Source organism: Podarcis vaucheri (assembly GCF_965113315.1).
Source record: "Podarcis vaucheri genome assembly, chromosome: 1".
Lineage (NCBI taxonomy): Eukaryota > Metazoa > Chordata > Lepidosauria > Squamata > Lacertidae > Podarcis > Podarcis vaucheri.
Genome location: NC_138759.1, coordinates 78,360,331 through 78,380,378, shown reverse-complemented (window position 1 = coordinate 78,380,378; position 20,048 = coordinate 78,360,331). Strand labels below are relative to the sequence as shown.

At 40.4% G+C, this 20,048-nt stretch overlaps 1 protein-coding gene and 1 long non-coding RNA gene across 9 annotated transcripts in view; one reads left to right on the top strand and one right to left on the bottom strand.

Annotated features, from left to right (window-relative positions):
* The window catches only part of LOC309540502 (mucin-5B-like), a 45,104-nt gene extending 28,104 nt beyond the window's left edge, over positions 1–17,000 (top strand). For 7 of the 8 annotated variants that reach the window (XM_082237415.1, XM_082237414.1, XM_082237413.1 and 4 more), the window contains 19 exons: positions 427–522; positions 1,385–1,650; positions 2,842–3,016; positions 3,866–4,116; positions 4,514–4,697; positions 5,306–5,513; positions 6,171–6,349; positions 7,662–7,731; positions 7,843–7,967; positions 8,373–8,404; positions 9,215–9,392; positions 10,212–10,316; positions 11,066–11,106; positions 11,516–11,638; positions 12,435–12,530; positions 13,051–13,179; positions 13,651–13,690; positions 14,955–15,078; positions 16,546–17,000. In XM_082237415.1, the coding sequence (XP_082093541.1) occupies positions 427–522; positions 1,385–1,650; positions 2,842–3,016; positions 3,866–4,116; positions 4,514–4,697; positions 5,306–5,513; positions 6,171–6,349; positions 7,662–7,731; positions 7,843–7,967; positions 8,373–8,404; positions 9,215–9,392; positions 10,212–10,316; positions 11,066–11,106; positions 11,516–11,638; positions 12,435–12,530; positions 13,051–13,179; positions 13,651–13,690; positions 14,955–15,078; positions 16,546–16,711 (2,588 nt within the window). In that variant the 3' untranslated portion in view covers positions 16,712–17,000. The remainder of the gene's footprint in view (positions 1–426; positions 523–1,384; positions 1,651–2,841; positions 3,017–3,865; positions 4,117–4,513; positions 4,698–5,305; positions 5,514–6,170; positions 6,350–7,661; positions 7,732–7,842; positions 7,968–8,372; positions 8,405–9,214; positions 9,393–10,211; positions 10,317–11,065; positions 11,107–11,515; positions 11,639–12,434; positions 12,531–13,050; positions 13,180–13,650; positions 13,691–14,954; positions 15,079–16,545) is intronic. The other variant, XM_082237416.1, reaches the window with a different exon arrangement.
* LOC309540557 lies at positions 6,356–18,022 on the bottom strand. Its single transcript, XR_014223349.1, has 4 exons — positions 17,027–18,022; positions 15,171–15,229; positions 11,477–11,576; positions 6,356–6,618 (listed from the first exon to the last, which is right to left on the bottom strand). It is a non-coding gene; the product is annotated as an uncharacterized lncRNA (long non-coding RNA).
* Positions 18,023–20,048: the final 2,026 nt, after the last annotated feature.

Genomic DNA, 20,048 nt, shown 5'->3' with positions numbered 1-20,048 from the left:
CCTGGCAGGCAGCATAAGCATGAGGTCATAATGACCAGTCTTTCAATGACCAGGCAACATTAGCAACAGGTCACAATGCCCAGTGTGTAGTAGATTCACAGTGGTGGGGGCATATTGGTCCCTCTCCCTCTCATTCAATCAGGTGGCAATAGTAGTGTGTGTGCACAACTCTCTTTCTCACACTTCCTGAGATAAAGAAAAACAGGACATTCCTGTTGAGATAGACAACAGCAGTGTGTGGGCAAGAGGAGGATGTCAGATTAAATATGGTGGGATTCCACTCCTTGCTCATGGTGTGTGTAAGGGGAAGGGAATATGTTGTTCAATGTCAGTGCCATTTGCCAACTATGGCTGCTGCTGTTTATTTCGGAAAGGTGTCAAATGTTCAGTAAGAAATTGGATGTCCCATGCTTCTTACTGTTTTAGAGAAAACTACAGTGGCTCTCCCCATCTCAACAGCAAAATCAGAAATGAGAACCACACCATGCTTCTGTAATGTAAATGGACAGCTCATAACAAGTGGTAAGGCAGACATATTTGAAATAACTTCCATGGGCTTATTTTGTGTGTGTACTATTTATTTCACAAATAATCATTGCAATCTTTGCAGCTACATATTGTTGTGAGTTTGCGTGGTGGGGGGTAGGCTGTATGTCTGAGTTCCTTCCAATTCCTGGATCCAGCAGGGATTCAAATCACTGGAATAGACAGGCAAGTTTCTTGGTAATGGCCCAAGTATGGGTTGTTAAGGTAACAAAGGGAATGGTCTGCGCCAGAGGACAAATGGGTTCCTCCCTCCAACTGTCTCTTAGTTAGAAAGACAAAGAGTTGAGTTCCATATGTGAGGTAGAAGCTGCAGGCTGGGCAGCTGAAAGACAGGGCTATGCTTGATTTCTGCTTGAATCCAAGGCTGTGCCTAGGGAAGAAGTCAGACCTTCTTGGGTATTAATGCTGTGAGTCCATCCCTCTTAGGCTCAGGTTGTATATGTGTGTAAAAAAACACCCATATATCATAAAGACATCCCAGACTCCACTGTACCTCATTCCAAGGAAACCAAACCCTGGGTCAGCATCTGGAACCCCTGGAATCTTGCATCACTCCGTGATTGGGGTATATGCTTGAATAACTTGCTTGTTGGATTTTTTCATGACTTTTACATTTTTCCTGTTGCGTGAACCCTTATTTTTCCTGAATATATTCATCCAATATCTGTATAAATTAATAATTATTCTTGGCATTGGGTGATGATTGGTGTTTTATTTTTTAAGTGGATGATTCTCTGCTTTATAATGTGTGTATCTCATCACACACACACACACACACACACACACACACACACACACAATGTTGCTGTTTGTTCTAACTGTTCCTCTGGATTTTTAGGCAATAGCCAGTTTGTGACAATGGACACTTCACGTTGGTGTATTTATGCCTTTTGTAATACATCATGCCAGATTGAATTCAACTATGGAGAATGTATCTCATTCTATACCACTCCTGTCCCAAGCAAGCCTGCCATGATCCCCAGCAGACCTTGTAAGGGGAATAATCAGAACTGTGAGAAAGAGCCTCTTCCTTACTCTAAAGTTAAAGCTGCTTCTTCATTTACTCCTGGGAGTGATTGCACTGACCTCATTCCTCCTAGAAAGGTGAGCAAACAGCACTGCTGATACTACAAGCGTAGAATGGAAAGTGTTTGTTGCTGACATATTTGTTCTTGAGAAACATATAATAAATAGAATAGTTTGTTTTCACTCCTGGGCCACAACAAAATGACAATATAATTTACAAATGCCTAGCACTGCTGTACACATAAAAGAAAATATATAGCTCAGCATAGCATTTCACAAAATATCATTAGACACATTGATTCAAATATCAAACACATTAGTGTAAAAATGTTCAAACATTTACACTAACAACTCTTCTGGCAATGTCAAAAATCTGAATAGCTCAGTGATAGATAAATAAGATTTCCACGACACGGAGAGAAGAAAATTTGGGAGACGATGATAAAAATTAACATACAAAATGAATGAAATATATAATAATAATGAAAACTTATTGAGAAATGAGCCTTATTCATCCAGTTTTAGAACGACCAAATTAGAGATGAAACATTTACAAACAATGCAAACAATGTGTGTGCATTGGTTTGAGTGTATTGGCGTGAGCACTTCTGCACCTGCACTGCACCAGCCTCCTGGCTGCCTTGCCTCTCTCCCCCTTCTGGAAAGGGGCAGTGGCACTGTTGCTGGGAATAACTTTGCAGCTGTGCCCCAACAGTGAAGCCCCTTCTGAAGTGGCAGCCAGGATATGCCTCCAGTGACCTTCTAAACATCGGGATGAATCTGGTTCAGTACTCACAGAGAAACACGCCAACATTTAGGGAAGTATCAAAGCCAAGTGGCACAATAATCTCGTATAGTTGTTGATGTCGTAATATTTTATTATTTCTACTTATAGAATTTGTTGTACTTTATAGTCATGGAAATAAATAAATGATAAAAAACCAGAGCTTTAACCAGCTGAAAAAGATGACAGCCCAAGTTAGTACTTACAGCTTCTCCCTGCCAATAGTATCAAAGGTTACCTTCAGGTCTATGAAAGCAGTAGGCAAATGCTTCTTCCTCACCAACATATAGCAGCTGTCTATTGCCTGATTTAAAATCTGTTCAAGAAAAACATGGTATTGCATAGAAAAAGACAAGACTCAGTGACTTACTGATTGTGCTGTGTTATGGTGCAGTAAATATACCGAGTTAAGTTGAATTGACTGAGTACCAAGGCAGAGCAAATTGTACTGATTCCTTTTGTGGCTTTCTTTTATACATCAACAGTATCAAGAATTATGGAAATTTGAAAACTGCCAAATCGCCACTTGCTTAGGTGGGAAACATATTAAAGTGTCTGATGTGCGCTGCCCACCTCAAAAGTCAAAGATCTGTGTCAATGGATTGCCACTTGTGAAAAACTACGATGCATCAGGCTGTTGTTGGGCTCTGGAATGTCAGTGTAAGTGATAATAGAAGAAGGTGCTAATTCCATTGTTCACATCTCAGAGACCACTTGATGTGCTCCACTGATGTGCTCCATTCAATTATAAATTAGTGTAAGATTAACATTTCTCTCATACCTAGGTAGGTAGAAAGATACAGAGCACACAAGCATCACAGTGCCCCTTTTAACTTCTGTGATCTTCTGGCTGTCCAGAATGGAGATCACAAAAGCTGCAGCAGCTGAGCTCCTGTGTTACATTGTGCATGCAGTTGTAGGCACTGGGAAGATTCACACAAGAGCAAAATGCAGTCTAAAATAATATCAGAACAAGCCCAATGAAACATTAGGGATAGCTGAAGCTGCCTTCTGCCAAGTCCATTGGACCATCTAGTTCAGTACTGTCTGTGCTGACTGCAGCAGTCCTCCAAGTTTCCAGATGGAGTCTTTTCCCAACTCTAGCATAATATGTCAAGAGATTGAACCTGGGACCTTTTGCATGCACTCATTATTGTGACACAAACTTATCGGCAATTGTTGCACACCATTCATCCAGCTGTGGGAGAAAGTGCTGGGTGAAGAACAAGGGTCCACATTTACTGCATCCATGATACCCACAGCAGGCCCAGCTGCTACATTTCCTTGATCCTTCTGGAGCTGTGCTCTTCAAGCTCCTTGCTATAGTACCTTTTGAGGCTTTTGTTCTTGTCCCTTTGATTTTATGTGTTGATATATGTGTAGTAGGCTAATGAATGGATGGTCTCCAACTTGAATGGATGGATTGACAGGTGGGTTTGACAGTGTTTGGTTTACCTCTGTGAGCCTGTGGCCTTCTCATTCTAACCGAATGTGGTTTGCTCCTTTTAGGTGCTTGCAATGGATGGGGAAATCAACACTATGTAACATTTGATGGATCCTATTATAATTTCCATGGGAATTGCACCTATCTGCTTATGAAACCAATCACACCTGGCTCTCAGAATTTCTGGATCTACTTGGACAATCACTATTGTGCTGCCACAGAGCGAGCTCTATGCTCTATGAGCCTTTTCATATTTTACAACCACTCTACAGTCATTTTGACACAAAGAGTTGAAAACGGAGAAGAAAGCAACCTGGTAAAACATTGATCAGATTCTCTGTGTGTAAACATAACATTATATGACCACGTATCAAACAAAGATTTCCTGTCCCACCCCCAGCAATAGTACTTCAGTTTATGAAGTAGCATTTTAAAGCTGTGTTAGAGCACAAAAATCACCTCTCTTAAAAAAACAAAGAAGTAGCAAACTGCACATGGCAGCAGGAGGGCAACCCATTTTCTATTATACAGAGCTGAGATACAGTGATCCTGTGGGTAAATTAGTGCTAGTGTAAATATACATAGTGCTAAGCATCTCATATATGCGTGTATCCTTTTCATCAGCTGGAAAGGTAATATAGCTCTTCCTAGGAAGGCTGTTTCACATGCTATGTTTGATCTGCTCTGATTCTTCCAATTGATTACTTCTTAAGGTTCTATATAACAATAAAGAAATCACACCAAGTTTTTCAAAAGATGGCATTGACATCACCAACTCTGGACACTACGTTGTGGTGAAAATACCTGAAATGGGCCTTTATGTCACCTATACTCGCCTCGCTTTTCAAGTAAACCTGCCTTTCAGCACTTTTTATAACAATACAGAAGGGCTATGTGGTAAGTATTGGCTACAACTAAAGAGTGAATGCACCAGATTTATGTTTATAGCCTTTTATTTCTGTCATTACTTTTGATTTTAAATATTTGTTGGTACTGGAGAGAGGCAGAGGAGAGAGAAAGAAACAGCATTCCATACATAGGAGCCAACTCCTAGGAGCCAAGGTCCCTTCAGTCCCCCATGCTCTGTCCATCAGGCAGCTTTGTATAGGTTCACCAATTTTTTATATGTAGAAGTCCATATATTTGGACTTCTCCCTGCTCCTTTATTTCTTCTTTCCTCTTGGCTATATATGCAGAAGAGAATATCCAGAGCATCAAAAGAAGAGGCCCTCTAGTTTACTTTAAATCAGTATGCAAAATTTAGTATTCCCTGTGTGTCTTTCGCCTTCTTGTCCCTTGGTTACCAGGCTCATATTAGTTGTTCCAACCCACTGCCATGCCTTTCCACCCTATTGCTATTTGCATTGGCGGGAAGAGCGGGGGGCAAGCAATGTTTATTTCCACAGACTCAATGGGTAAACAATTGCCACTTTCCTTTGTAGAAACTTTACAGATGCTCGTGCCTTCCTAGCCTTTGCTTGAAGTGACCTTCTTCTCTTGACCAGGTACGTGCACCAACAAAAAGACAGATGATGCAATGAAAAGGAATGGCAAGACTGCAGATTCTTTCACAGAAATGGCAATGGACTGGAAAATGATGGACCTCATCACTAGACATTGTGATGCAGGGCAACACTTGGCACCTTTTCAGACTCAAATGTCACAATCCAAAATGGCCGCCTGTGTAGTGCCTCCCCTATGTAAACTTATCTGGTAAAGCACACTTTTAATGAATGTTATATTTAATGAATGTTACATAAACTGAGGTTCCTCCTAATTGTATTGATTTGTTTTAATCACTTAAATCCTACCCAGCAACATTTACTATTCCCAGGGTAGCCATCTTAAGATGGACACCCAAGTGCTGAGGCAATTAAATTTGGTTGTTGCTTTTAAGTTTGCTTAAAAATTAAAAATAATAATAATAGGTATGCATGTTTTCAAGTTTAATTTCGAAGTAGAAATACCCATGTGAACTCCATTAAATTGCTGTAGAAAAAACTAGCTAAGGAAGGTTATGCACCAGCTCAAAGTGAGTGTGTGTTGGTAATGATGCAAAGCATAGTTCGCTGTAATTATAATAGACATGCATTTTATGCTGGATTATTAGTATAAGGTATGGTAGTATTTAAGTGTTACTTGTGGTAGACTCAGAAATTAACAAAGCTGAGTTGATCAAATCCATTAGTTTCAGTGAGTCTAGTCTGACTAGTATTGAGCACAATCCATAGTTGTTCTCTTAAGTAAGTCTTACAGTCAGCAAGTTTAGAATAATAATAGATCTCCATCCTTAATTATTTTGTATCTCTCTTATTTGGAACACATTAGTTCACACTGTAAAAAAAACTTCATTTTTAAAAATTAAACAAGGAGCTTTACAGAATGTCACAATGCTGTTCCACCACGGCCGTACTATGATGCCTGCGTTGTGGATGGCTGCTCTTCACCAAAGCAGAACATGGAATGTGGAAGTCTCCAGGCCTATGCAGCCTTGTGTGGGTACCATGGGATCTGTGTAGACTGGAGAAGCAAAGTCAACAGGAAGTGTGGTGAGCTGAATGACATCCCAGGAGAGGGTTGTTGATTTTATTCCTTTTTATCAGCTGACATGTTCTTGATCTGTTATCTGCTGGCTCTACGAGCCTAAAATAAGCCCCTCTCAGGAACACAGAGATCTGAATTCCCAAAGTATAATGTTAGTTTGAAAAGAAGGTCCAAACTGCAGTCTTCTAGTTTAGGGCACTTCATCCCTATAAATCTGTGTCCAATTGAACATGATATAAATCATTAGATGTAGAAAACCAGCAACTCAGAAAACCTGTAAGGATTAGAATATGAAACAGATTATCTTTTGAAGTGGAGAGAGACTGCACTGAGGGCTACACCATTTTAGGCATCACTGAATGTTCACACTAAAATAAACAAATAACTAAATAGGGAAAGCTAGGCTTCTTCCTAATGTACTAGTTTTGTGGATACAACAAATTTTTGCAGGGTAGCGTCAGCGACTGACATTATTAGGCAGCTGTTGAGGTTCAGTGCCTTGAGTTTAAACCAGAGATGACCCTTGACTTCTGCATCACAACAACAGCCACAACAGCCTACCCTCTTTGAGTTGCAGTGAGATTTAGAAGATTGGGTCTCTCTCTCTTCTACAGAGAAAATTGGATCCCCCCCCGACTCAGTACTATACCATCAACTGTTGTACTGGTGAATCCTCTACTTCCTTTCCTCATCCACTGTGCAGAGGCAGAGGCAGAGGCAGAGGAGCCAACTCCTAGGGGTCTTTTCCCCCAATAAAATATTTGACGGCACCAGGCCCCCCCAAAGTTGATGGGCATTGCTGTTCAAATGGTGTGTGCGCGCACTGCATCATGTGAGGAAATATATTTCTATGAATTCCTACGTGGACCGATTTGATCCACACACCTCAGACAAATGTATGTATTAGAATGTAATTTTCATTCAGAGTTTACACTTCTCTGAATTTCACAATACAGTTGTTGTATTAAAAAATCAAAATACATTCTTAAATGTGCTTTTTAGGATAAAATAGAAATGTGTTCACTGAGATAAAATACATATTTAAATAAGAACATTTGTTTAATTAATGTGGAAATGGGACAGATTGGATTTATGAATGAACAAATGGACCTGAAGCAGATCAATGTGTTCATCCTTAGCAAGTAGCGGCAAGTGTTGTTTGCCACTGCCACGTCCATTTGCTCATCCATACAAGATTATGGCTAATACACAAAGAACTGCCCCCCCCAAAAAAAACAGTGCAGCAGGACAACCCTGCATCTATCAAAATATATGTGAATGAAACTATCCCACTCAATCTGCATGGATATTTCACAGAACTCAGATGCTCTCGGGATCAAATCTATAAGCCATGTGGAAGAATGGAAAGGCTCACTTGCAATAGTGGGTGAGTAATTGCAAGACAAATCTTTATCAAATGGGGTGTGTGTGTGTGTGTATGAATAACTGAATAATTGCTCAGTGACCTTTCCTTTATCCTGTTAACACAATCCTACAGAAAAACCACTGTTGGTGCAAATCCAGAAGAAGGTGACATTCCAGGAATCCTTGTTGAAGGATGTTTCTGTCCGGATGGAATGATCCAATTGAATCACCATGATAGTATCTGTGTTTCTGTCTGTGGTAAGGAAATTGGGGAAAATTGGGAATACAGTTGGCCCAAGATGCCCATATGAGACTACCCGCCCACACCAGCCGCCTATGCAGCATGTAGGTTGCATGCTGGATTAGTGGAACCTGGAAAGGATCAGGAAGCAATGAAGCCAGTACTATGGAAAGAAGAACTGGGAAAGGAAGTTAGCTATATTAGCATGGATAAAATGTCCCCTTAGAACAATCCTTGGCTGATGATAGAGCAAGCAGGAAAATGTCACAATTTAGAGATGTGAGCAATGCTTTTTTTGGCCGTGGCTCTCTTGTGATTTTTCATATGACATACACCCTGATTTGTATATGAATGTGTCTTCAGTGTTGTTAACTTCTTTTCTGAAATGGTCTGCCTCATATTCCAACTGTTTTAACTTGTAGGCTGCACAGGAACTGATGGACTACTGAGACAGGTAAGGAGGAGTGCAAAAGATGGGTTCTACAGCTGATATACAGCCAGAATAATATTTTGCACTCTACCCACAAGCTAATACTGCCTAAAATTGCTGAACACTGGTTCAGAGCAAATGCAATGCAAGAACCAGCACAATTGTATGACAAACTATCACAGCATTCTGTGCTTATTATGGTTAGCCAATATAGTGCAAGAGTTTGTCATGGACATTCTATAGCAGGTTGGGAGCTCACATGTCATGGTTTCATATTAGTTAACTTATCCATAGAAGAATGAGAAAAGTTGGCTCCTTAACGGTGGATTGAGAAACCATTGGGTGAAGTTACTGCACAAGTGCAACAGAACTTCTCTTTTCTCTCCTCCCCCTGTGTATGCCTCTGCACTCCCTCCAAATCTGCTCTATCACCCAAACCTCTAGAGCAGATTAAGGCAGAGGTGTACAGGGGAGGAGAAGGAGAGGAAGTTTCACTGCACAAGTGGAAGTTGTTCCACCCATTCAGTGACTCTGCTAGATTCAACCCACTATGCCTTTGTTTGAGGAAGGAAAGTGTACGAAAAGACTAAGAGTAGTTTCAGAACAACCCTACAGTAGACACGCTTTCCCACAGGTTTATCTAGCCCAGAACTGTCAATGCTAGCTGGCATTTGCTCGCCAAGATTTCAGATAGCAGTCCATCCCAGTCTTACCAAAGCATGTACCCTGCCCCTGTGCTGTGGTCTTTCCCCATCAAAAACTCAGCCCCAGAATGATTAATTACTCTGATCAATTTTTTTTCTTTTTTCCATTTTTTGAACATTTATTATACAGCCAGGAGAGAGGTGGGAAAAAGATTGTCAGGTCTGCACCTGTAGCAAGGACACACTGGATATTTCTTGTTCCCCCCACATTTGTGCAAGATCTCCGCCAATCACTTGCACAAAGGAAGGATTTGTACCTATAGTGCGGATACAGCCAGAGGATCCCTGCTGCACAGAGATAGTGTGTGGTAAGCAAATACTTCAGTAAGATAGATAGATAGATAGATAGATAGATAGATAGATAGATAGATAGAATTTTTATTAGATTTTTTGTTTTACAGTTTTAAATACTCATTTAAACATCCTTAAAATATGAATGACTTCCCTTCTTCTCTTTCCATGGTTCATTTTGTATACCATAAATCACTGCATATTTTACATAAACTAAACCATTCACTATTCCATTATTCCATCCATCAAAACTTATTTACACTGTTGAATTTATCTTAATGCTGCCAGCGTTATCAAGTGTACACAGTTGCCCCCCATATATTCACAATAAACATTGCCCAATCTTCTTAAAATGTATGTTCTTCTTGTTCTCTTATTTACTTCAGTAAGTTTTAGGGATGCATTTACTAATGCAGAACAAAGACTGTATGTTTTCTGGAATAATGTATAGAGAATGCATGCTGTCCTCACTGCACCAGTTCTGCATGAGTAATCCAGAACATTTTGTTCAAAAATATTCATCACCACCAGCTAGTGTGGTGCATTGGTTAGAGTGCTGGACAAGGACTTGGGAGACCTGGGTTCAGTTTCCCACTCAGCCACGAAGTTCATTCTCAGCCTTGCCTATCTAACAGGGTTGTGTAGAGAAAGAACCATGTATGCCACCTTGAGCTCAGTCAGGGGGTGGGGTATAAAGGTTATAGGTGAATACTGTTTTAAAAAGCAGTAGTAGATTGTTGCCAGCCCATGAAGAATAGAGGGTTTCTCTACCTACAACATTATCAAAATGCAAGAAAAAGTGAATGCCTCATATTTTATCTGTTCTTCATTCACAGAATGTAATGAAAGGTCGTGTCCTCTAACCAAACAGATGTGCAATCCAGGCTTCCAAATTGTAGCAACCACTTCTGATGGTGCCTGTTGTCCCACTCATGTCTGTAGTAAGTACTAAATTCACATACATGTCATTTTTGGAGTGGAAGCACAGTTAAGCAACATGGGCACTAACCTAGCTGTATCAGGAAAATATAGCTCCACACACCCCAGTCTGGAATCATTCATGCTCATCCTGTACATGCTGCTTTAAATCTAGATTGATTTTACATAATGCCATCCAAGGAGGTAGGAGTTGTTACTTGGTATGTGTTTGAGAACCCTCCCCTTGAGTGGCTTTTTCTACCTCTACATACCCTGGGTAAATGAAAAGGGATCATGGTGTACACTCACCCACCTCATTATTATTAGGCAGGTGTGGATACTAACACCTACACCTGTTTTCAAATGGGCACCCTATGGGGAAATGCAGAATCAATCTGCAATGAGCTTTTATTTTTGGAATGAAACTAGTTTCCGAAGAAGCACTCTTCTGGAGCAAAATATACGCAATAGATCTAGACTGAGTGTTGACCACGTTGAAAAAACATGTGCTCACTCTCCATTGATTCTAGAATAACGTGCTATCTGTGTACGTGTGCAGCCTTAGTCACAAAATGCTAAAAACACATTTGGCTATAAGGGGATATTATGTGTATTTTCACTATCTGGATCAAACTGCTTTGTTACTAATTTGTGAGTGATTCTTCTCTACAACTAATATAGTAGAAAAAGGAGAAAAGAACCCAGGAAACCCATAGGAGAGAAGTCAAGAAAATCTCAGCGTTTCTGAGCATTATTTTTCTTTTACTTACAGAACCAAAAAATGTTTGTGTATCTAAAGGAATTGAGTATCAGGTAAGGTCTGCTGCTTGCTTTAATTCACTGCTATGATATTCCTTTAGCTCAGGGGTGGGATAACTTTTTAACCTAAAGGGTGGGCTCTTTAGTGCCCTCAATGGGCTATTTACTTTTATGGCTGCTTTTTAAAATACGCAAATGAAATTTGAAATTTAATATAGTGTCTTCTTTGGCCTTGGAAATCTAATAATTATTTTAATGCTAGCTGTTAGTCTTATATCCAGCTATTCTGAACAGCAGTGGGTTTAGAACTAAAGTCCATTGATTTCAATGGGTCTAGTTTGAGTATGACATAGTTAAATACACCCTTTCACTAATCCCATGTTGCTTAATAGCATTTCTGTGTTAATATGCTGGATTTACTTACCAGATTCTTCCACTTCTGCTTTACCATCTCTCATTTAAGCCTGGATCAGTGGTACTTTCAGACTCTTGTGAGGAATGCTTCTGCACTGCAACACAGGATCCTAAAACGCAAACCAATAAAATTAAGTGCACTCCAATTAATTGTTCTACTGAATGCCAACAGGTAGGTAGACACATTGATTACTAACTTCTCCTCTGTTGCTGACTCAGCTTACCTTGCCATTGTTATCGTGGTTAGACAAATGTAGTGAACAGCAGCTGTTTGGAAAATGGCTTCCCTACTACACTAGTTAACAACAACAACAACAACAACAACAACAACAATTCCAGAGGGAAGCACTGGGAGAAACCTTCCATAAAAGGTTGCTTTTCCATAAAGAGAAAAGCAGAAGATCTGACGAATCTTATGTACATTATGGGCAAAGCACCTTGAAGATGATCCATCACTGCATATAACAGACTAACACATGGTGGTTCCAAAAGATGGGGGTTAAGAAAAATAACACCAGAATGGAAACTTAGGGAAGAGCTGTGATGTCTACCATTAACACCAGCTAGTTAATAAAAATGCTAGATAATGATTATGTTTGGTTCAGATACTAAGCCTGATATTTCTTGAGCTAGACAGAATAGGAAGCCTGAAGGACAATTCTGTGGATTAAAGTAGTTTCTGGGCTTCCATTCAAAACTCCAGATTCCACCACAAACTGGGAAGCCCATCAGAATCTGAAGTAGGGGTTGCCCAAAATCTAAAAATCACTTGCAAAAACATGAACGTTAGTCAAAACTGCATAGAAAAATGTGTTTATAAGGAGAAATGCTGGTGAATTTCCATGAGGATTTTTTTTTTATAATGCAAAATGTGGACCATTGAATTTAAGACTGGAAAAATGAGAAACGGGGGGAATTGAAATTGGCAGCTCCTTCCATCCCTTCCACCAGCATCTTTTCATCCTCAGGGGTTCCACTATATCCAGAAAGAAGGAAAATGCTGTGGTGAATGTGTGCAGACAGCATGTGTGACAAAGCTTTCACCTGGGATAGTGGCCATTGAGGTATGTGTTTACCTTCTTTATGAGTAATTGTTTTATTGTGACCATATTACTCAGTTAGCTCAAAAACACAATTTTAAGGAGACTTCTCTTTGAAAACTGAGAATGCTTCATGTGTAACAATGGAATATAATGCCTTCATGAAATTAGATTTTAGCAATAGTGAGATACTTCTACACATTCCAAAATGCAGGTATTGAAGAAAACAACTTTTCATACAGATAGGACAGGCACTAAGGAAGAAAGATTTGCAGCTGAGTTCATCCAGGATGACTGTGGGAAAGGAGGGGATTTGAATTGACCCTCCTGATCTTCAGATCAGGCGAGAAACCACCAGTGAATGCCTTGGTTAAAACATAACTTCCTATTCTATTTCTGTATCAAGCCAAACTAGGCATTGCACCATTCATGTAATTAACACTTGCGTGAGGGGCTTTTACAAAATAAAATGTAGGAAAATCTAGATGAAGATCAGCTCTTTTGCTCAATAGCACCTATTTCTGGATATTATTTTCTACTACAGGTTGGGAAGACCTACAAGGATCCACAGGATAACTGTACTCAGCATCTATGCACCAGGGTATCAGATCAATTTATATTGAGTACCACAATAATATCCTGCCCAGTGTTTGATCGATCAAATTGTGTCCCAGTGAGTATTATTATAGCAGTGCTTGCTTTTATCAATTCAACTCACATTTCTTATTATTAACCCTATGTAGAAAACCCATATGGCTTCCAGAGCCAGGCGGAAGGAGGCTGGCTGGATTGTGTTCAGGGATCTATGTCACTAAATCACTAAAAGATAGCTCAGTTAGCTCAAATAGCTCAGTCGGTTAGAGCATGGTGCTCATAATGTCAAGGCTGCTGGGACAGCTGCATATTCTTGAATATTGACCTCAGATTATGATTGGTTGTGAGTGAAATAAACCATCATCGCTGGTTAGCCTTCCAGAGTTAGCTGCGAGGATCAGGAAGGAACAAAGCAGGTACAAAATTGATTGATTCAAAGTTTTATAATCTGTACATAAAGGAGGAAAAGGAGTAACGTGCAAAAAAAGAAATATTAAGGTGTGAAGCACTAATATAATGTGACATATTCTCATGTTTCTTTTCAAAATAGGCAACTATTCAAACTGCTGCTGATGGATGCTGTGAGATATGTGAGTATGTTCTTTACAACAGTTCATGAATGAAAGCGAAAGAGCTTTTATAAATTCCCAGTTTGCACATAACCAGTGCTTTTTTTCCTGAGGGTACGCAGGGGTATGCCTACCCCTAAATATTTTATGAATCTTTGTACTTTTGTCCATTTACTTTATTTATTTTTCCGTTTTGAACTATAAAATTGTGATTTTTTTGAGTCAAAATGAGACTACACCTATACATCTTTTAAGAAAAAAAGCACTGCACATAACTGTCAGGAAGTGGCTGGATGAGGAAGAGTGGGGGGCGCTGCCCTTCCAAGAGCCCCCCAGGGATGACACAGAGGAAAGAGACTTGGGCCCAGGACATTGGTGGTGGGACATGGAGGACCAGTCTGCAGAAGGGGCAAGCTGGGAGGTGATCGGAGCAGGAGGGTTGAGTGAACATGGAGAGTCAGAAGAAGAAAGCCATTCCAGGACAGGGCTGGGCACCGTGAGCTCAGACTTACAGCAAGGAGCCAGATACTGCCTCTGTTGCTCATCAGTCCCGCTCCAGCTAGCTCTCCTCCACTGACACCCAGATCATGAAGAGTCCTGCCCATTGCTGAGTAACAGGTCAGACAGGCCCAGAGGGGAATCCCTCTCCCTTGCTGCAGTCTATGGCTACTTGAGAGGAGTCCAGAGTGAGGGAAGGGGGGCCAGATGCCAGTTCCAGCAATGTCTTCAACTAGGGGAGACTAGCCTAGATGAACTGGGTTGTGCTTTTACTTTTGTGAATAAAAGCTATTTGCATTTCACATCTCGAGTCCTTTTCCTGACCTGTGGAAGAACCTGCAGTCTCCTGACATCCCCTTGACGATAACACAAAACCAAACCACAAAACCACAATGGAAAACCAGTAAAAACCCATTTCTCTAATCTGTTTTCTGTGATGTTAGCTGATTAATAACAATAGCATTAGAGCAAAAAGAAGAGCTATCTAAAGTTCTTCAAAGGGGCCTGTTAAATCTAGGGCAGGAGAAAATATTTGATTCAGTTTGCATTTAAAGCTGAATATATCAAAATTGCACTTTCCATAACAATATGAGAACCAAAACAAAAATTTGAATTTTACAATGTAGCCCTGCAACCAAACAATGTCTACAGAAATGCATATATTAGGGGAGTGTGTGTGGAATGAGCAGCTACATTTGAAATGATAGATAAAACTGCAGGTTCCTGATAGTTTAAGTTCCAATCAGGTAAAGTTATTTGAGGATTTTTGTTTCCCTTTCATTTTCAGGTACCCCCTTGTCACATAATTGTACAATTAACCTGAAGAGGCAATTCATTGTTTATAAGAATTGTAAATCAGCCAGGCCTATCAACGTTCCTTCCTGTGGAGGATCCTGCAACACCTACTCTGTGTAAGTAAAAGATTGTTCCACCTGTCTCAGTCAACTTGACTTCTACAGCACAACACAGACACAGCATTCACTTTTTGTGCCTCTTTGCTTACCATTTTCTGGAAATGAGCCTGGAGCACGAATATGCCTCAGTCTTTGTCACTGCCACCCTCTGTAAAATAGCAAATAATAGTTGCACTATTAAGTCACCCTGGACTTGTAACAAGTAGGTGAGTTTCATATTTGCCCACTTTGCACATACAGTTATGTTGTTACCATATGATTGCTTCACTACACATGCAGAGACTTTCAAAATTTTATCATTTTACTGCAAGATTTATGGAAAAATAAGGTGAGCCAATGGCACAACTGCTCTAGTATGTGCACAAGGTCTCTATGGGACAACCTGTCTGGCATGTTGCCACGAGTCCAGGATAATACAAATTAACTGGCAGTCAAATTATTCTCCAAAGGCTGGTTTTTGGTATAATGACACAATCACTTGACTGGATGTTCCAATAAATTAAACAAGAATGTGTTATTTTCCCCAGTGAAAAGTAGTGGTAACATGTTCCTTATTTTCCAAGGGTGTTACGCCAAAAGAATAGGCACTGAGAGGCCTTTAGCCAGTTCTTCTGTTAATTTAGTCCACAGGGGTAGGACCCCCAAAGTTTGGATAGTATCTAAGCAGCTTGAGCAAGACCTAGGTTAAGATTTCAGAAGCAGACAGGTGTTGAATATAGCTGAAAGCTTCTGATAATCAGGACTCAAACTGTCACACTGTACAAAAGCACTGAATGTTGTGATCTACATGGGTATTTCTCCTTTGTGAGAGACACATGTATATACCCAGTGTCGTCTTATAGATCAGGCTACAACCTGTCAAGAACTCAGTGGGACTCTGCAATTCCTCTTTCTGTTTTTTTCCTGTTGTTTTGGTAGAGCTGGACAGCAGGAGAAGCAGCATGCACCCCTCTATTAGCAATGGAAGCAGATATCTGCTAGGAAACCTTGCTGCTGCCTTTTTCTGCTGATAGTGACACAATTTATGAGTTTTACAAGCCACCTTGTGGCTTACAAGCCACAGTCAAAGAAAGTTAACATTGTGCACAGATCTGGGGGGACAACAGAAGCGGAAGTAGAAGCAGAGTTTCCCAGAGATCTAAAATCACACAGTCTCCATCCTTTTTCCTTCAATGTTTTTAGCATGGAACACTGGTGGGGAGGGAAGAAAGTGGAGCTTTCACCCTCCAGATATTTTGGACTATAATCCCCACCAATCAGCATGACCAACAGTCAGGGGTGGTGAGAACTGTTGTCCAATATTGCACCATGTTGATGAAGGCCGGGCTAAACCAAAAACACAGACCAGTGCACTTAGTTAATGAATAAATGCTAGAAAACTATTTCTTGACTTGACATCACTGGCCGCTTTTCGTGCAAAGAGGAACATCAGTCAAAATGTTTCACCTGTGCTTTCTCCCTCAGATATTCCTTTGACACTCACAAAATGAAGCATGGATGCACATGTTGCCATGCCACAAAATACCATAAAGTGAGAGTGGAACTGGTTTGCAGCAAAAGGAGGCATATGAAATACACATATCTTCATGTTGATGAGTGTAGCTGTGTGGAAACTAAATGCCCAACATAGAAATGTGAACCAAAAAATGTTGGTGAAATGTTTTGTCTTTATTTGAATTATTCATTTTAAAAAAATGCTTCAAGCAGTTGTGTGCAATTGTGTGTGTGTGTGTGTGTGTGTGTGTGTGTGTGCACGTGCATTCACATATCCATTTTTATTCCTGTAATATGAGATGTTTATGATTTTTTTACAAGGTGATTCATCCCTGTAATCATGTTTCTTATTCCAATTGCTACAGGAAATTGAATGACAAAGAACAATGTTGATATTTGTCAAATAAACTATGTTTCCAAGTTGACTTGCTTTTTGTTGCAATAACCTTACCTAGATCAGATACAGTATATCCTCTTCTCTTTCACTCTCAAAGACCTGACAGAGAAGAATTAGTAGTATAAACATTCACAATGTGAACACACACCATTAAAATCTTTGCAAGAAGATTGGTGAAAGACTTGGCTGGAAATTCATTGTGGAAGTCTGGTGGGGAGGAATTTTATACTTGTAAAAGTGTAGCATTCTGGATCTGTAGAAACAAAGAACATTACTGTATTCAAAGTAAGAGTCGGATACAGTTATGAAAGAGGGTAGCCCCTACTCGCGTGTTATTATCATTGGAATTAAACAGTTGGTGTCGGGGCCACATGCACCACTTCCAGAGACTCTTTCCCTACTGTCTCTACTGACCAGCACAAAGGATGGATGGGGGCTTCTCGCTGCATTCAGGTAAATACTGCATTCAGGTAAATACATTGAGAAGCCTTGAAATGATGTGGAATGTGGGTAGAAGTTCAGTACTGGAGCTGCTAAGATGCTGAATGTGGGCAAAGGTCTGATATGGAGCCAGGGGTAGGGTGCGGACAAAGGTATTTAGCAGCGGGGGTGGCCTCTGCAACCTCTGCATGACCAGTTTAACCACAACTCTGCTAACTCCTTCTGGATAAGATGTTAACTCTCAGTTGTCTGATTCACCACCACACTGAACATATTATTCATGGCCCTCCCCACATTACTTCCTCCTCTGGGAGATATTTGGGACACAGTTACAACCAGGTTGTTTAATAGCTGTTCCTAGCATAATTTCATTCACATCACTGAGTAGATGTTTTCCTTATACTCTGAACTGGTATTCGGTTGAGAGGAAATCTTCCTACCGTTCAGCTTGGCCAGTCACACTGGGCATTAGAGGCAATGGGGATCTTCCACTGCAAAGTGTGGTCTGGCTAGATTGATGACGTTATTTGCCCTACAAGTAGATGTTCTCTCACTGTAGTGTACTGTGGTCCAGATTGGTTAGATCAGCTTACAGGAAGTTGGTGTCCTGCCTTCCTTAGAGTCTATATAATAGAAACCCAACATATAGCCATATGTTATTAGGGTAGCACTAAGCTATGGGAAACACCTGAGGTACAATAATATTCAAAAGTTGCCACACCTGCATGAAACTTCTAGGTTATACAGGACTCCAACACAGCTCTTTCTGCTGAGGAAATGCTTTCTTTCCTGAATTCCAATAGTCTTGACTTATTGTGATTTCCCACAAGATCTCTCACACCACAAGCATTAGGCTAACACCCACTGAAGATTCACGGTGTGTTGTGGTTTATGTTTTGTTTTGCTTTGCATTCCAACTTGGCTAGAAAGCTGCCAGAAGCAGCTAGGAAAGCTTTCACAGACTCTGGTTACAACCTCAAATACTGCATCAGTATTTCATAAAAACAACAGCAGGATAAATGTGGGTTGTGGCTAACATTGCATGTACACTGCTTCCCAAACCAAAAGCACGAGCATGCTTGGTGCAAAGGAAATAGTAGTAGTAGTATGCACACAGCCCTAAGTTCTAATGGCTTAGTCTTCAGCATGCTGCACCAGCATGAGGTCACAGTGGCCAGTCTCTTTGACTCAGCCAGACAGCATCAACATAGGTGTACAATGGTCAGCCTCTCTAATTGAAGCAGGCAGAAGCAGTTGTATGCCCAAACACACACACACACACACAGAGAGAGAGAGAGAGAGAGAGAGAGAAGAGAAGAGAAGAGAAGAAGAGTGAGCACTCATAGAGGTGAGCATGTGAAGAAGCATGTGGAACTGGTCTCCTACTGAAGTGGTTCAGTAGCAACCATGTGCAAGCAGTCTCAATCTCTTTGAAATGGGCAGAAGTGGGGGTGGGTGGGTGGGAAAGAAGCAGTAAAGAAAGTGAGGAGCCAGCTGTAAGTAAATCACCTGGTAAGTAAATGCTAACTGTCCTGTAAACAAATGAGAAGACTTGACATATCGTTTAACCACCATGTCAGCTTTGTGCTAGCAAATCAGGTTGGATGTTAAATAAGCAGGTCACGTAGAGGAGCTGACCTCTTCTACAAATCTCAAGCTCAAAACAAGACTGTCATGATGACATTACCAGAATTCTTGCCATTACTAGTGCAATAAATCATAGCAAAGGCTGTGAGCTTGCAAAGTGTCCCCAGCCAAAGTTTTATGAACTTTGCAAGCTTGTGTTCTAAGCTATAGCAAAAATAAACATATTGTGATAAATTAAAGACAACCACATTTTATTATGCCCCAAGCAGATGGACTAGATGGGTGCCCTCTCAAACTTTAATGTGCCACAAAAGTAACACAAGTGATTAACACGGCTGCCCCTCTGGAATTATTTATAAGTATCACAACAATTATGGATATTAGTATTAGAGAATCTTTGCTTCCAACCCAAAAATACACAGTTGAAGGGAGATCCAAACAATTTAATGCTATTGCCACTCCTTCACCAGCAGGTGTCATACCAGACTACACAAAGATGGTAGTGCAATAGATTTTACTAGTATGTTAGAAATGTGGCTACTCCAGCAAGTGTTTTAGAAAGTGTGTGTCTGTAGGTGGGTGGTGCTGTCATGCTGGACAATGAATTTCATAGATCCCTATATCTTTAAGAGTTGTCCAGAAGGCAGACTTTTTTTTTTTAAGTACTTCATTACAGGGAGAAGTAGCAGTTTGTTATTCTTTCTGTGCAATTCCTCAAGGTAGAAGAACCCCCTCTGACTTCTCCCTGGCATCCTCAGTAGTGGATCACCATAGACTCAACAGGTTGGAAAGGATCCCAATGGTAATCTTGTTCAAACCCCTGCAATGCAGTGATCTAAAAATCCCCTCAAAGACACAGATGGAGGACTGTAGGGTGGATGTAGGATGGGATATATGCATTTCATCAGCAAGATCTGCCCAGTGTTGCTATGGAGTTCTAAGAAAATAAAAAAGCATAGTTTTGAAATTGGTGGTTAAAATCAGTGCAGTTTTGAAATATTCAGGCCACCATCTTTGTTCAAAAAAGGTGTCCACTTGTAACAAAACA